The sequence below is a fragment of the Formica exsecta genome, unplaced genomic scaffold (genome assembly GCF_003651465.1).
Source record: "Formica exsecta isolate Colony F162 unplaced genomic scaffold, ASM365146v1 scaffold1278, whole genome shotgun sequence".
Classification (NCBI taxonomy): Eukaryota; Metazoa; Arthropoda; class Insecta; order Hymenoptera; family Formicidae; genus Formica; species Formica exsecta.
The window spans coordinates 7416-26148 of NW_021848610.1; the positions used below are offsets into that span (position 1 = coordinate 7416).

General features: G+C 34.5%; 1 protein-coding gene across 1 annotated transcript in view; it reads right to left on the reverse strand.

The window, feature by feature from the left end:
* Window positions 1-11619: 11619 nt before the first annotated feature.
* The window catches only part of LOC115245715 (protein masquerade), a 27406-nt gene continuing 20292 nt past the window's right edge, over window positions 11620-18733 (reverse strand). The window contains exons 6-11 of the mRNA XM_029824160.1: window positions 13687-13807; window positions 13437-13616; window positions 12996-13251; window positions 12616-12893; window positions 12344-12498; window positions 11620-12203 (exon numbers count right to left, since the gene is read on the reverse strand). Coding sequence (XP_029680020.1) covers window positions 12036-12203; window positions 12344-12498; window positions 12616-12893; window positions 12996-13251; window positions 13437-13616; window positions 13687-13807 — 1158 coding nt within the window. The 3' untranslated portion in view covers window positions 11620-12035. The remainder of the gene's footprint in view (window positions 12204-12343; window positions 12499-12615; window positions 12894-12995; window positions 13252-13436; window positions 13617-13686; window positions 13808-18733) is intronic.

Here is an 18733-nt window from a genome sequence, read left to right on the forward strand (position 1 = left end):
TTAAGGTAGGGTTCGTGTCTCGGTACGGACTGGAAGCAGGTCCCTGTTCGGGCGCCAATGTAACAAGCCGCTTTCGCGAGGCGGTGACGGATAACTCGGTCGGGATCCGGGGCTCGTGAAAGGGTATCGAGAGACGAACAAAAGTGATGTTAGGTAAAATATAATTTATTGCGTGTCGTGGTGTATATGTACAGCATGTGTATTTTATGTGTGTAAGCGTGTATAGGTGTGTGAATAAATGATTATGTGTGCGAGACGAGTGACGAGGGAGTGAGTGCGCAAAACGTATGACAATGATTAGGTGAGCGCAGCGTATCGTATGTAAGATCGTTATGTATGAGCGAGTGATACAATCGTGTGAGTGCGTGTCGGTGTAATTCGCTGTGTGCGTGACGCGGTCGCCCGTACGGCGATACGGCGGTGTGCGATGTATAAATGCTTATAATCGGTTGAATTTAGATATGATATACATGCGTATACAATGCTGAACGGATCGTGGTGCGGTCGTATCGGGGCGGTGCATTCAATGCAACGCACGGATGCGTTGCGCGGTGCGCGATTTCGGCGGATCGATAGAATATCGATTATAGATCGCGGACAGCGATTTCGGCCGAGGCCGTTATCTATCGGGCGGTAATTTCGGTCGGCCCGGTGGGCGGTCCTTCGCCGCGTACTTATTGATGGCGGCTATCGATCGGTGTCGCGGTAGGGATGTGGATCATCCCCCGGCGCGGGACTTAGCGCGCCGTATCAATGGCGAGTCCGGATGTCGTAATGGCGGTCGCGGATGTCTTCGATAAACGCGTATAACGCGTTCTGTATTACGTCGGGAGCGTGGTCTTTCCCCGTGGAAATGCAGAAGTGCAACGGCTGACGAGAACACCCGTCGGTGGCAGGGAACTCCCCACCACTAGATGAGCGCCGTTGCACGCAGGTGGTCGGATTTATTCGAGGTGTCGAGAACTCTCGACGGGGACGAGTACGCCCGTTCCCGTTTGCCTCTCTTTAAAGGTTTCGGACGGATCGCTCTCGGAGATGCCGCAAACTCTCGGCGGAGGCTGAGTACACCCAACCCCGTTTTCTCTCTCTCTGAGCGGTTAAGGATCTAGTCGGTTTCCAGGCGTCTTACAGACTCTGGCGGTGCGGAAGATCTGGTCCCGATGTTCAGAAACGCGCTCTATTTATACCGGTTTTCGGCGCGCGCGTCTGCGTAATTCGCCTATTGTTCTAACGGTATCTGGTTTATCGTTGAACCGGCGCGCGCGACTCGGGTATTTTCGGGAACGGTCGGGCGGTTACCCGAGCGCGTCGTCGGCTCTCGATGTTTTCGCGCGCCTAACGGCGGTTATATGTTTACGCGTTTCTGATATTATTTAAAAATGGGCGCTCAGCGCCTCCGCATTTGCCCGACCGGTGTTCGTCGGGCGGCGGACTTCCGGCGGATCGGCGGCCGGGTACGGTCTAGTAACGATGGGGGAATGCATCGTTACAAACAATCTAAGAACTTGTCCCACATTGCTAAAGTACCCAAGCTCTTTCATATTAGCAAAAAATATTTATTTAATGTCACTTCGTAGGATGAGCAAAATCTCGAAAATTTATAGATGTTTTATACTAAAATATGATAACATATTAAGACAGTGACATATGAGAGGTTAGGATATCTCTCGTATGTACAGTAGGCAATGTAGAAAACTATTAGAATATCCTTATTATTTATATACAGATTACTTGTTGCATACCTGTATTTTTCATACTGTCCGTAAACAATTAATAGTTGTACTATATTCTTTTGCACTTAAAATTTCACGTATATGTCATACGAAATACTCCAAACGGTTCCACTCCCCCCCTCCCCCCGCACCTTGTCCACTAGAGTGCATTAGTTTTTTTTATTTTTCAAGGCAAATATAAACCAACAAACGTTTTAATTAATTTTTTCGTGACCAACAAACGATTACGCATCGATTGAACTAAATTTGAAACAAAAATAATATCTTTCCGGCTAACTTCACACAAAATTTTGTTTTTGTATTTTCAAAAAAAATATTAACCAACAAACGTTGTAATTAGGCCAACAATCACCAACAAACGACCAACAAACGATCCATAAAAAAAAAAATTATAAAAGTGAATGTTGACCGGCTAACTTTATGGAGCTGCAGATGTAATACAGAGAGACACATACTGAACGTTTGATAAGCAATAATTTTATACTTGTGATTTTATAATAAATATTTAATATAATAAATAAAGTCTACTTTTATTACAAATACTACATAGCGCAGTCGGAAAAGTGCAATTAACTCAAATAACCTAAAGTAAATATTCTAACATCAAAAATAAATTTGCTGCCACGTGCGACGGAGAACAAAGAAAAGAAAAATGGAATCAACCGGAATCATTTTCAAACCACCTAAAAATTTAAGCCTAGAAGGAAATATCAGTGAAAATTGGCGAAAATTCAAACAAGCTTTCGAAATTTTTATAAAAGCTTCAAAAAATTTAACTGCAGAGGAAGAGGTGAAAGTTGCGATCTTTCTAAATTTGGTTGGAGAGGAAGCAGTCGAGCTCTTCAACACATTTACCCTAACAGAACAACAGAAAAAAGTAAGCAAATGTGGTGTACGAAAGGTATCTATTTTACAACAGAAATCAAAAGGAAGGAGAACAATTTGAGCAGTTTTTAACAGACATAAAAATAAGTGCACAGAAATGTGAATTTGAAGCTCTTCATGATCAAATGATAAGAGACAGAATAGTGATGGGTACAAATGATGCAGGAATCCAAGAGAAACATCTTCGTGTAACTGACTTAGATATGCAAAAAGCTATAGATTATTCTCGAGCATCGGAAATTTCGAAGTTGCAAGCCAAGACTTTCAACGAAAAAACAGTTGACAGTCTGCAAAAGAAAGTAGGAGAATCTCGTAATAAAGAAGAAAGTACAAATCCACGAAACGAATCAACTGAGTTTAAATGTCGACGATGTTTGAAATGGCATGGTCCTCGACAGTGTCCAGCATTTGGGAAGGATTGCAGTAAATGTAAAAAGAAGAACCACTTTGCAGCAGCGTGCCGAGTTCAAGGGATCGCGGAAATACAAAAATCTGAGGACATTGATTTGGAAAGCAGCAATTTGTTTGTTGAAATGGTATGTACAGCGAAAATCAATAGTATTAACATGTGGACTGAAACCGTTGTAGTAGAAAACACTAATGTTTGTTTTAAACTAGATTCAGGTGCGCAAGTCAATATTTTGCCAAATCACTTTTTCAAGAAGGTAAACAAACAATTCAAAGTAGAACCAACAAATATTATATTAGAAACTTTTGGGGGATCCAAAATTAAACCTCGTGGCATAATGCAACTATAATGTAGAGTAAAAAACAAAGAGATATATGATGAGTTTATAATAGTTGATAAAAAAGTAACTCCAATTCTGGATTAACAGCTTGTGTTAAATTGAATTTAATCAGTAGAGTTGATCTAGTCGAAAAAGTCACGAGAAAAGATGAATTTATGAAAAAAATGAGGATATTTTTGAAGGATTAGGCAGGTTCGAAGGAAAATGTAATATAGAAGTAGACTCAAATTATAAACCAGTTGCTAAACCACCTAAAAGAGTGCCACTCAAAATTAAAAAGAAATTAAAAAATAAACTCTTAGAGTTACAAGAAAAAAAGATAATTTCCAAAGTTAACAATCCTAAGGGGTGGATTAGTAATCTAGTCATTATTGAAAAACCAGATAAATCGTTAAGACTTTGCCTTGACCCGAATGAGCTAAATAAAGCCATAAAACGAAACTCGAGCGTACTTATTCCAACCGTTGAAGAAATAAGCGAAAAACTTTGTAACAAAAACATTTTCACTGTTCTAGATTTAAGAGACGGATTTTGGCACGTTGAACTGGATGAAAGTTCAAGTGAACTGTGTACATTTAGCACTATCTTTGGCAGCTGGAAATTTAACAGATTACCTTTTGGAGTAAACATGGCACCAGAATACTTCCAGGAAGTTAACAATAAAAACTTTGGAGATATTGATGGTGTCACCGTATATTTTGATGACATTTCCCTGCCGAAAATGGTCGATTAAAACGGATTAAAAAAAAAGGTAATCCGAATCGATCGGGATTTCTGCACCGAAAATGCGGTATTAAAACCGATTGAAAATAGTCAAATCGAATTTAGTACGTTTCAGGCGAGGTTAATGTTGGATGATATATCTCCACCTCAATGCAAAATTATACGATTTCATAAAGTTATAATTAAACCTGTTTTAATGCAATTGAATTGGAATTTATCATAGTCAATCCATAGGTAAAAATAATCCCTTTTAATAAAAAAATTTTATCATTTTGATGGAAAGTAAATTGATTTTATGTAGTGTGAAGTCGGATTTGCTGTTATCATGAGTCACAATTAATTATTGAATCGGTATTTCTGCAATTGAAACTCATAATCCGCGAAAGCGATATTAAAACCGATTATAGTTCGTTCGGAATTAAAATCGATTACTTTTTAATCCGGGCGCGGATTTAACCGATTAAAACGCATTATGTTTTAATCGGTTTTAATTGACCATTTTCGGCAGGGTTGTATTGCAACAGAAACAGACAGAGAACATGATAAAATATTAAAACAAGTACTTAGTAAGGCTTGAAAATTAGGAATAAAATTCAATCAAAATAAAATTCGGTATAAAGTTTCAGAAGTCAAATATCTGGGTCATGTTTTCTCGAAAGAGAGCATGAAAATTGACCCGGAAAGAGTTAGAGCAATCGGTGCCATCAAAAATCCCAAGTCGAAAGCTGAGGAAAAAATACTAGGAACGATAAATTATGTGAGACAATATATACCTAATTTAAGTAAATTAACAGCCCCACTACGAGAATTGCTAAAGGATAGTGTTGAATTTCAATGGTTTGAATGCCATTCTAAAGCTCTGCAAGAAATAAAAACGGCCATGAAAAATGCACCTGTACTTGCAAATTTTAACGCGAACAAAGAAGTTTTCATCCAGTCTGATGCGTCAAAGTCTGGTCTAGGATGCTGCTTACTCCACGATGAGAGGCCCGTATTTTTTACGTCGAGAAGTTTAAGTGGTGCTAAAAAAAACTATGCAGTAATAGAAAAAGAACTTCTCGCTATTATATTTTCTACTAGTAAATTTCACCAATTTATTTATGGACGTAAAGTCTACGTGTTAACTGATCATAAACCACTTGTAAATTTATTAAACGTAAAGAATGTAGGGGATATAGCCTCTCCTCGGCTTCAGCGAATGAAAATTGAGCTTCTCAGGTATGAAATAACAGCGAGATATGTACCAGGTAAACTCATGCATGTTGCAGACTTGATATCAAGATCGTACTTAAAAGAAGCAATTGATGAAAATAATTGGATTTCGAAAATGGTGCATTCGATAAGTACTAGTTTGAATATTTCAGAAAAACAAAAAAGAGAAATTCAAGAAGCCACGGAATTAGATCCCATTTTGAATAAAGTTAAGCACTATTGCCTCCAGGGTTGACCCAAAATTAAATCTGAAGTTGAAGACAATGTCAAGTTTTACTTTAAATATCAAAATGAGTTAAGTATTCAGGACAATATGATCTTTTTCAATTATCGGCTAGTCATACCAAATTCTTTGCGACAAAATATACTGAAACTACTACATGAATCTCACTTAGGAATTGAAAAAACGAAATCTAGAGCAAGGCAATTAATTTATTGACCGGGTCTCATAAATGAAATTGAGAATATGATATTGAAATGCACCACTTGCGAAAGGTACAGATCTTTGAATAGTAAGGAGCCATTAATAACGCATGATATACCTGATATTCCGTTCAACAAAATTGCTTGTGATATTTGTGAATATGCGGGAAAAGATTACCTTATAATACAAGATTATTATTCAAAATGGTTAGAAATATTGAAACTAAAAGACAAGACTGCCAATGAAGTCATTCTAAGCCTTAAAACAGTATTTGCGACTCATGGAATACCAAAAACTGTAGTATGTGATAATCAACCGTTCAGCTCCTACGAATTTAAATTGTTCGCGCAACAATGGAATCTTGATATCACCACTAGTTCTCCACACTATCCGAGGAGCAACGGTCAAACTGAACGGGCGGTTCAAGTAGCTAGGAAATTGTTAAAGAAATGTTTTGATGATAACAAAGAATTAAGCGTAGCATTATTAGAATATCGTAATACTCCCATAACAGGTCTTACTGTATCTCCAGCACAAATACTTTTTAGTAAACGTACGAGAACAAAAGTCTCAATACACTCAGAGTTACTTAAACCAAAAATTGAGTCACAGGTTCATCAACAGATTGAAAAAAGACAAGACATTTATAAATATTATCATGATCGAAATTACAAACCTAGACATGATCTGAATGTCGGTGAGGATGCAGTCATATATAACAAAACTAATAAGAAATGGGAATCTGCAAAGATTCTAAAAAAACACGTTAGTCCTAGATCGTATGTTCTGAAAAATCAGAACGGTAATATAGTAAGAAGAAATTCAGTGCATTTAACAAAATCTTACAGTGAATTTAAAAGGAGAGATGAACAGAATTTCACAGATGAACTACCAGGTAGAGATTTTAATCAGATCATTAATGTTGAAAATAATCAAGATAGAATTCAAAGCCGGGTTGTAAATGATGCACCTGCTGATGAACCTGATGTTCAATTAAGAATTGAAAACAACAATGGTCTTGATGTTAGAGTTACGAGAAGTGGACGTAGAGTTAATGAGCCAGTAAAATGCAAAGATTACTATAGATACTAATGATGTATATTTAGTTTGTACTTAACCCGTTAAAAGGAAAGGTGTAATAGTTGGCTATAGTGAGTCCTAGTAATATCCCTAGTTAGTAACCTTTGTGATTACTATGTTGGCTCAGCGGAGTCACCGATAAGCAAGGCGGATGTAATACAGAGAGACACGTACTGAACGTTTGATAAGCAATACTTCTATACTTGTGATTTTATAATAAATAGTTAATATAATAAATAAAGTCTACTTTTATTACAAACACTACATTGCTAATAACATTAATAAATGTATAAATAATATTGAAATATTTACTTTATTTACAGGAACAGAAGTGCACGCGTGCGTGCGTGCGTGTGTGTGTGTGTGTGTGCGCCGCATACTATCAGGCACGCGGCTCACTGACGTGCGTCCGGCTAAAGGTCGGCGCTGATAGGCCAGACTTTATTCAATAATAATTCCTTTATTAAGCGTTATAGAAAAAAATGGTTCAGGACTTTTTGACTCAGTTTGACCCAATCTACCTCCACCTTTCGCTTGGTCACTTACTTGTAGGACATTCTGTATATACAGGGTGTTCCCGAGTTAAATGGCCAAACTTGAAATATGAATTTAGGATCTTAAAACAAGAAAAAATTTTCCTCTGGGAGTGTGCTCGCAAACGCTTCGCTCGAAAGATATTGACTTCTGAAGTTATCAACTATAGGAACGGATAATTTCGAAATAATCTAAGTTTATTCTATTTATTGCTGTACAATAATCAAAATTTAATAATTAAATGTTTTTCAAAATGATGGTCTCCAGCTCGGAGACAAGCATTGCACCTATCGATGACAGAATGAGTGGCTGATTGACATTGTACATCAGTCATTTCTTCGCACGCTTGCGCTATCCTCCGTTTTAGTGATTGAAGGTCATTAATAGGCACTTCACAAACTTATCAATGACCTTCGATCTTCAAAACAAAAATAAAAAGAAACATTTCGAAATTATTCGTTCCTATAGTTCATAACGTCAAAAGTCAATATCTCTTGAACGAAGCGTTTGCGAGCATACTTCCAGAGGAAAATTTTTTCTTCTTTTAAGGTCCTAAATTCATATTTTAAGTTTGGCCATTTAACCCGGGAACACCCTGTATATATATACAAGGTGAGTCATTTTAATCAACGCACGCAAATATCTCGTAAAGTAAACAAGATGGAGAAAAATGTTTTATACAAAAGTTGTAGGGTTCAGAGGGGGACACATGATGAAAATATGGACTTTTTTTTTGTCTTTTAATATGTTTAATTAATTACCAAATCTTTTAATTATTTTATGTTTTCCGTAAAAAAATTGAAAAATAAAATATAACAAATATAAAATAAATAAAATAATAAATAAATACAAAATAAAAGATAAATCGATTACGATTATCAACCTCGTAACGTTCGATTAGTAACCTTGATTTTGATATATGCTTGTTCAGATATCCTATCAATGGGCGCATTCAACGGACTTAACAATTGGATAGTAATCGAATGTGACTGGTTCTTACTTTTAGAACCAACAAATCAACGTCGAGTATTGACAAGACGATGCTCAATTGTTGAGTCCGTTGAATGCGTCCAGTGTCATAAGTAACATTTGAAAGGTTTTAACAATCACTTTTTGTTTATTGAAAAATTAAAATAAAAATCCATCTAAAAATCTCGTTAGATATAGACAATCTATAATTTGCAACGAAATTCAAGGTAGAATGCTATTTATAATTTTATACGTTACATGTTTTAATACATGTATCCTGATATATAGTTTTATTTATATGTATTTTATATGTTCAATATTTTCTGCATTTACACGACATATAAAATTTATAAATAGCATTCTGTTTTGAATTTTGTCATAAATTATAAATTGTCTAAGAGATTTTTTAAAATAAGACCTTGCTTGAATATTGATTATCAATAAGAGATTTAATATTGGATAGTTTATATATGAATATTAGTACGCATATGCACTACATACAGACTTTGATAAACACACATATTTTTATATAGAATATTCAAAAATTTTTAATATTGAAAAATGAATGTATAAGCTAAGAAGAGTTTCTATATAGGTTTGCAATTTTCCACTAAAAGCACCGAGTGATATGGGTGGACCTTATGCATGAAAAATTGCAAATCTACGTGCAATCATACGATTGTCAACCTCCCCACACAGAAATTAATATATATTAGATATCTACTGGATGTTCTCAATGTGCATTAGGGATATCCATGAATATGTAGAAAACAGCTATTAGACATGCTTTAAATATTCAAATATCCGCAATACGAGATCTTATAAATATCCACAGGATATGTAGGCCAATATCCACTGGACATCCACATCAGTATTCAGTGGATATTTTTGTAGATATTCAGTGGATATTTATGTAGATATCCATTGTATGTTAGTTAAATCTTGATCACAAAACGAATTAAATATTCTAAAAGTTAGGTCTCATGAGACCCGCACATAACTTTTATCGATATGTCTCATTCACGGGACATCATTAGTTAATTTCTATTTTATATTTTCAATAATTTAAATAAGATAATAACAAACTATTTTTGCTTATTCGGAAATTATCCGAATAAGTGAAAATCGAACATTTATCTGTCCGATTTTCTAAAAATCAGTTCAATATCAAACAGCTATTAGACATGCTTTAAATATTCAAATATCCGCAATACGAGATCTTATAAATATCCACAGGATATGTAGGCCAATATCCACTGGATATCCACATCAGTATTCATTTTATTATGTAGATATTCAGTGGATATTTATGTAGATATCCATTGTATGTTAGTTAAATCTTGATCACAAAACGAATTAAATATTCTAAAAGTTAGGTCTCATGAGACCCGCACATGACATATTGATATGTTCCATTCACGGGACATCATTTTCTGACGTTTGTTTGACGGCAAAACTAAGATTAATTACAATAATAATATATTTATATACGTTCATGACAAGAACTTAAATACGGATATAGAAAGTGGATAGTGCGCCGCATAGCGGTAAGTAAATGAACACATAAATCTCTAATAAATATAATAAATATAAGGAAAACCAGGTAATATGAATAAATATCTAATAAATATCTTTGGTAGCTTCTTGGTAGACATGGATATGTGGATAACATGTGAATATCTAATGAATATCTTCGGTAGCTACTTGATGGACATGGATATATGGATAACACGTGTATATCTAGCATCTAGTGGATATCTTTGGTAGCTTTTCTGACGTTTGTTTGACGGCAAAACTAAGATTAATTACAATAATAATATATAATAACACACATTAATGTAATATATGTTATAGGTAAATTTATATAATTTAATATATAAAATTAAAGATTTTATTTGTATGGAAGTTAATTTCTATTTTATATTTTCAATAATTTAAATAAGATAATAACAAACTATTTTTGCTTATTCGGAAATTATCCGAATAAGTGAAAATCGAACATTTATCTGTCCGATTTTCTAAAAATCAGTTCAATATCTGAATTCCCCGGTACGGGAATCGTATCAGAAGTTAAACTGATAGAAATAATTACAATGTTATTAACCGCATTGTGCAGGCATTTATATACGTTCATGACAAGAACTTAAATACGGATATAGAAAGTGGATAGTGCGCCGCATAGCGGTAAGTAAATGAACACGTAAATCTCTAATAAATATCTTTGGTAGCTTCTTGGTAGACATGGATATGTGGATAACATGTGAATATCTAATGAATATCTTCGGTAGCTACTTGATGGACATGGATATATGGATAACACGTGTATATCTAGCATCTAGTGGATATCTTTGGTAGCTTTTCGGTGGACATGGATATATGGATAATGCGTACACATCCATTAGATATCCTCGCTAGTTATTTGAGAGATATAGATATTTTATTTATCTATTAGAAGATATCTACTAGTTATCTATAGTAGACATGGACATAAAATACATATATAGATATTTACTAGATATCTATTCGATATTTTGTTCTGTGTGGGTCCTTACATTTAAAACATTGGGCGATGCGAGGTAGACTTCACTATGCATGAAAAGTTGCAACTCATGTGAGCACTATATATATATATATATAAAGATTTATATTCGAACTTTATTTATTTTGGATTTATTAGATCTTACTGGACTTTTATGCGTTAATCACTTTTAACAAATAACGAGCAATTGCTAAAACCTTTTAAATGTTATTAACTATCACTTTGGTAATATATTGTATGTTAAAGTCAAGGTTATTGGGGTTGGCTCCTCTAATCGATATATTTATCATTACAGAAAATGAACGAATATATTTAATAGGAAACATACATCTGATTGTCTCCAAACAACTATATTTATACAATGTCTCCTGAGGTTTTGCGATTGTTGCTCATAATTATTTATTATTTTATAATTAAAATGCAATTTTATTCTTTAAGAACTGTCTCATAAATTTTGTTGATGGCTCTTTGGAAAAAGATAAGATAGAGATAAGAACGAGTAAAATTTTATGAATTCCGCTGTTTTAATTTTCGGCATCAAACAAGATTTGAATCTTGTTCATTCAATAAATGAAAAGAATAACTTGGCATCTTACAATTGAAATAAAAATCAATCTTATAGCTGGGGAGGGGGGGGGGAAGAGAGAGAAAGAAATATTATAATTATATTATATTTCTTGTAAACACATTATAGCAAACATCAATTAAAATGTAAATTTGTTTACTCTTTAAGAACTGTCTCATTAATTTTGTCGACGGCTCTTTGGAGAAAGATGAGACAGATAAAAAGGAGTAAAATTTCATGAATTCCGCTGCTGATTGATAACAGGTAACTTGCGTATTCGATTTGTACAGATAAAAAAAGAAAATGATTTGATTTTCTCTTTCTCTCTTTAATTTTTTCTTTCTTTCTTCATCTTTCAAGATAAATCTCTCTTTGGAACACATAGCCAATATTAATGGATTACAAAATAATATATGAACGGATATATATGTTTGTAATACCAAATAGAGATATGTACAGCCAATGCCGAGTTTATCTCCAAAATTATTGCCTTGCTATGTCTCTTTATCTATTGTGCACATAGCATAATGTATAATGTACTCAAGCGTAAAGGTAAAATTTTTCATCAATTAATAAATGTATGTAAATCAGATGTATTCTACGCGATCATCATACAAAATAGTTACAGATTGTTCACCGATATTATCTGATTTATCCAACCGATATACGAAGAGACTTTTACATATACGCCAGGTACGTTTTGGCGGCCGCAACCAAATCCCCAAGATACTAGTCCAACAAGCTCGTAGAAGCCATCATCTTGACATACCAAAGGACCACCACCGTCGCCCTGCATATTAATAAGTATAATTAATTTTTTATTTCAAACAGTTTTTGCAAAAGTTTTTGCGTCAAAAACAACAGTATTTTGATATTAAATGTATACACTGAATATTCTCTTTCTTCAGTTATAAAATAATAAATTTATACCTGACATGCATCATTTCCTTGTTCACCACCGGCGCAGAAACTACTGGCCGGTAAAATAAAGATCTTCTCAGTTACGGCGTTTACTTTTCTTATGCATTCAGCATCGCTTACAATGGGTATTTCTGCTTCGCGAACTCGAAGAGGTATAGGACCAGCTATAAAACATCGATGTATATGTTGTTGCGTAACAGTAATATACAGATGCTATGATATTTATTCTTTAAAAAAGAAATATACATTATCACACATATATGCATAAGCACAACTTATACCTTCTCCCATATATCCATAACCAGTAACTGTACATCTTTTGCCAGCAGTGTGACTGACACCTCGCGCCGGCAAACAAACTAAGCAAACTCCATCTTTTAGTTCTGTTTGACCATGAAGTTTTAGCAAAGCGATATCGTTATCGAGCGTTTGGCTATTATGGTTATGATGAATATAGGTCGTTGCGACGCGCAAGGTTTGGGCACCGGGGCTTCCATATTTGCGAGTTAAATCGTGATCGCCCACCCTCACATAAATCGCATCGCCGGATCTCACGATACTGGAAACAAACGCTTTTTCATATTTTTTTTCAATTTGTTGATTCATCTTTTGCATGTGAAAGATTGTAAGCATTACATGCGCGATAAACATATCTACTCACTTCGTGACGCAATGCGCTGCAGTGAGGACCCATTGCGTCCCTATCAGTGCTCCTCCACATAAATATTGGTTAAGGGAGTTTATTAAGGCGACCTGCCAGCACCATTCATTAGCGTCCGCATCTTCACCACCTACGACACGCGCAATTCTCTCGGAACTTCGTGCTTGAATCGGACCGCGAGAGGTTCCCTTCACGCCACAAACATATTTATTGTATACTGAACTTTTGGTAGTAGTGGTAATCGTTGTTGTTTCATCTATAAAATTGACCAATGTAGTCAAGTTTTTAGTATATTCAGGTTTTAATTCATGGTATGATTAGATGATAATTAATCTTAATTTGAACCATTCATATTTATTCCCTTGATGATTTTTAATTTTCATAATCTTATAATTTTGTAAAGCAACCATAAATTATACAGATCGAAAGAGAATTACTTACAGATCGAAGTAGTAAACGAGGTTGTGTAAGGTCGGGAAGTAATGTGGAACGTATCATTTCTATTAGTTAGAATTGGTTCCGTAGAATTTCCACCGTGCAATTCCCTTATCAAAGATTTCGGTGCACAGCATTGATATCCCTGTTTTTTGCACTTGAATAAATTTGTCAGTTCGGCATTTCCTGCAACCATATGTATAATATGATGTTTTGTTTAAAATGCGAGATTCGTATTTTCCGCGTAATTACTTACTGAAGCAAGTGAACGATAAATAAGATACAATACAGGAACCAGGACATTCCGAGCGTGGATCCGGTGGTAACGACATAGTCGTCGGTAATCGCGAGGTAGGTCTCGGCTTTGGTTTCGGCGTCTAAATAATTTAAAAAAACCAATATTCTATATATTTTATTATTTATATAATATTTTTGTAGAGAATTTTCATATATTTTTTTTATATAAATTGACTAAAAACACAATTAAATAACAAATAATTTTTTTTGATACAAGAACAAGCCTAGTTACTTCCCATTTTTTTATGCTGAATATGATTCCGATTTTCAAATTGCTTCATCACGTCACAATGTTAAAAAATTTATAATCAAAATTGTAAGAAAAACGGATATTTTAACGTATTTTGTAATATTATACGGTATTACGATATGTGATATGTTTGAGATATTTTATTCAAAATTAAATATATTTTTAGACCTTTCAGCTCTCAAAAGAACTATTTTATGTCAATTAAGGTAAAATATTTATGATTAATAAAATTAATAAGATTTATTGCGGAAATGTAGCAAGAATTAGATTATTGAGAATCTATATATGTATATGTATGTATAATATACATATATGTACCAAATATATATATAGTTTTTAATTATATTTATTCAAAGTTAAGAAATTTTTAGATTGCTAAATATGAATCTAATGTCAAAATTAACAAATTCAAAAGGCACACATAAATTTTTTTGCGCGCGTGAGCATGCAAGTACATACATATATACGGATGAGTCATTTAATATATCGTTTGAAAATAAAATGAGAAATAAGCATCAAATCAGACAATTTTTTTAAACAAAAGTTATTTACATTTGAGAACAAAAAACTTGATCTTTTTATCTTTGAATGGAGTTTCAAAATCTGAAGATCGACTTTAATTTTTTATATGAGAATTCCTATTCTTTATTATCATATTTGAAATGTAAAAATTAAGAGGAATATCGAAAATAAGATTATCGAAAACTAAATATTTTACGACTATATGATATTAAAGTTAACTAATCATCGCCTGTCTACAACGGAAAACAGAGAAGGTACGACGGGAGTCGGAGTAGCGAAACGGCTTCCTAGTGTATAGACAGGCGCTGATTAGCTAACTTTAACATCACATAACTCAAAAAGAGAGAGAGAGAGCGGGAGAGGGAGAGAGAGAAAGAGCGGTAGAGGGAGAGAGAGAGAGAGAGAGAGAGCGGTAGAGGGGTGAGGGGAGAGAGGACAGTAAACTGAACAGAGAAGTCATGTACCATTTTTTTCTATAATGCTTAATAAAGGAGTTATTATTGAGTAAAGTCTGGCCAATTAACGCCAATTTTTAGCCGGACGCACGTCGGTGAGCCGCCCGCCTGGTAGTGTGCGCCGCCGTAGCGACGGAGCGCTCACGCATACTACCAGGCGCGCAGCTAAAGGTTGGCGCTGATTGACCAGATTTTTCTCAATAATAACTTCTTTATTAAGCATTATAGAAAAAAATGTTACAGGACTTTTCTGTTCAGTTTACTGTGCTCTACCTGCTCACGAGCGTTGTCAAGGGTGCTTTCGGACATCCTGTATATGTATATATAAACACTATGTTAATATTCCAACACAAAGTGAATACAAACTTCATAATAATTTTATGTATAATTAAATTTAATTAAATGTCAAATAAATTTTATGTAAAATTAATATATATTTAATGATAAAATTAACTTTAAAAAAAGCTATTGATGATCTGTAGTCACTCTCACCTCTATTATAAAAGAAAATCAACAATCCTGTCACTAATAATACGGAACATATCTATTCTATAAATTTAAAAATATGTACACATTGTGCTATTTATATACTTTTTTCAGTTGTTTTAATAATTTAACATTTGAGTTCAATTAACACAACAGCGATATGCATACATATAATATATTAAATTATTACACATGAATGTGTAATAATATATTAAATTATTACACATGAATGTGTTAAATATTGAACGCAAAAATTTCAATTGGCATATTTTTTAACAAAAAAAACAAATTTTCTAAATGTGTGAAATTATTTGTTATAAAGTCCTGATTAAAAGTTGTTATTATAATAGAGTTTTTTTATAGGACATACAGGAAAGGACCTATTGGCTTCGAAATTCTTTGCCTTGCTTTTAAAAATTTACGATGTTTTTTTTTTATGTATAAGCGCGCGGCGAAAAAGGACGGTCCAGAGACAACCTAAGAGTTTGCAGTTGCTAAACGCGCGACGAAATTTTAGGAGGAGCGCTCTACAAATAACAACAGGTACATACGAGCAGTACATAACGATGGATTCTCGGGTCCTAGCAACCACACATCTAGCCCAATCAATAGAGACGGAAAAAGGCGATTTGATTACATTAAATCCGGGAGTTTTGAAATTTTACAGGGTCATGTAGTTTTGTGTCCTAAATAATTTTCTGAGTTGTCAACCTTGGCGGGGCGCCGCACGCGCCGCCATATATTCAAAAATTTGCAGAATATTGTCCTCTTTTACGCCACTGTAGGAAACAAGCATTCTCAAAAATTCGCAGAATATACGCTTTTACGCCGCTGTAGGTCGGAAACTATTTAATCTATAAAAAAAAGTTTCCAACAAAAGTTGTAGGAAATTTCCTCCTCTATAATATTGATAATAACTATTTTTGTCGTAGGACCAATCGAAAAAGAGATATTGCGAAAGAACCATTTTTTCGCCCCATTTTTCCAATATGGCGGCGCGAGCGGCGCCCCGCCAAGGTCGAAAACTCAGAAAATTATTTAGTACACAAAACTACGTGACCCTGTAAAATTTCAAAATTCCCGGATTTAATGTAATCAAAAGCTACCTATTGGCTAATCAATGAGTTGTCTCTTTTTACTGCGCGCTTATACTCACGCGAATTGGTCGATCTTTTTTAATTAATTTCTCAATAATTATTATGAAAATCGCAAAATGGTAAAAAACTTTTCTTTTCGGTTTCACCTGCTCTACCTGCACACGACGGGTGGTGTGATTGATTCCGGACATCCTGTATAATATACACGGTCTGTTAAAAAATTCCAAGACTGATTTTCCGAGACTGATTGACCTAAACAAACAAGTAGCACTATTTCTCAAATACCTGTAGAATCTTTTAGTACTAACACTTGACTACTTATAAGATCTATTTCATATATTCGTTACCGGCAATACATTTAAATGATGGCCGTGCATTTTTTTGTAAAATGGTTGTACTCGTCGTAATGGAACAGCGCGCTGCTCTCAAATTTTGTTTTAAAATTCAAAAAACGCTAACTGAGGCCTATAATTTGATGAAACAAGCATACGGTGAAAAGTCTATCACGTCTGCGTGTATTTGAATGGTATAAGTGTTTCCGTGAAGGAAAGGAATCATTAGAAGAAGGGAATCTTTAGAGGACGAATCAAGGTCGAGCCGTTTCTCCACGAGCATCACCGACCCATATAGCTTGATTCATCATGAATTTGTTCCAGGCATCACAATCATTTCCAAGTACTACCTGGAAGTGCTCGATCGTCTTTTAGCACGAATCAAACGCATTCGTCCGCAGCGTTACGCCGAACGGAATTTTTTTCTGCTGCATGACAATGCATTGGCGCATTCTGTGGCAATCGTCGCCCAGTTTTTGGCTCGTAAACAAGTGCTAGTGCTTTAACACCCCCCCGTACTCGCCAGATTTGGCTCCGGCAGACTTTCTTTTATTTCCAAAATTAAAGAGTCAAATGAAGGGAGAGCAGTTTGACAACGTTCTGGATATTCAAGCAAGTGTGACGAAGGAATTGAAGGCTAGCCTGAAGGAAGATTACTGTAGAAGCTTCTAACGGTTGAAAAAACGTTCGCAACGTTGCATTGACATTGGGGGGAGGGGACTATGTTAAACATTGTAATTATATTTTTATTTCTCGATTTTTAATGAAATCAGTCTCGGAACTTTTTAGACAGACTGTGTATATATATATATATATATATATATATATATATATATAGGGGAAAGTAGGGTAAAACCGGGTACTTTTTTGGATTTGTCCTCCTACAAAAAAATCAGAGTAAAAAAATTTTTCTGGCTATTAGTTCTTTAGTGGACCTTAAACTATGAGAAAATGAGGCTAGTTGCTGAAAAAAAAATTTGGTTACCAAGAATAGCAAGATTTTTTGGAGAAGTTAAAATACTTGGTTCTGCCCTACCGGTAGGGTAAATCCGGGTACCCATTTGGAAACACGTAAAACACCGTGCAATTACAAAATCTAGACTTATTTTAATCAAAATACAACACAAAGATGTATTTTATTGGCAAAAATCACAAATAAAGATATCCTCTTGGTCTACATTGCTGCAGAACTTTCTTATTTAATATTTTAATTTTAGAGGTCCCAAAAAGCTTTTTTTTAGTGGTTTATTTTTCTGAGTGGTAGTTTTCGTTTCCAATTGCTTTTTGTAGGAAGACAAAATCAAGATAACAGTTTCTCCTCTTTTCATTACATGAGGTGTGTAGGTACCCAGATTTTACCCCAACACGAAGAAAATAACAAACACGGCTGTATATTCCGGCGTACAAAGTGATGATCAAAACTAATACGACATACTCTCTAATATGTATAGAATGCAATGCTGCATTTATCAAAGCAGATGCTCTGTGTAGAAAAAGTATATAACGACTCAATTGTTACCCCGATATCGATCTTTTCTGGTTCAAAAATGTTGAACTTCTCTCAAAAAAGAAATATCGTGTACACGTAGGCACGGTTCATCTCAAAATAATGATGGCATCCATTTACAACTAATAATACGTGTTAGCCAAAGTACTTATTATAAAAAAACAGAGATATCTGGTTTGACCCGCCTACCCGGTTTTACCCTACTTTCCCCTATATGTATATATATATATATATATATATATATATATATATATATTATATACATATACAGTATGCCCAGAACATATTAAATGAACGTATAATCGTAAATATCTGGCATGAAGACAATTGAAGGCTTTGTGTATAAATGTAATCACT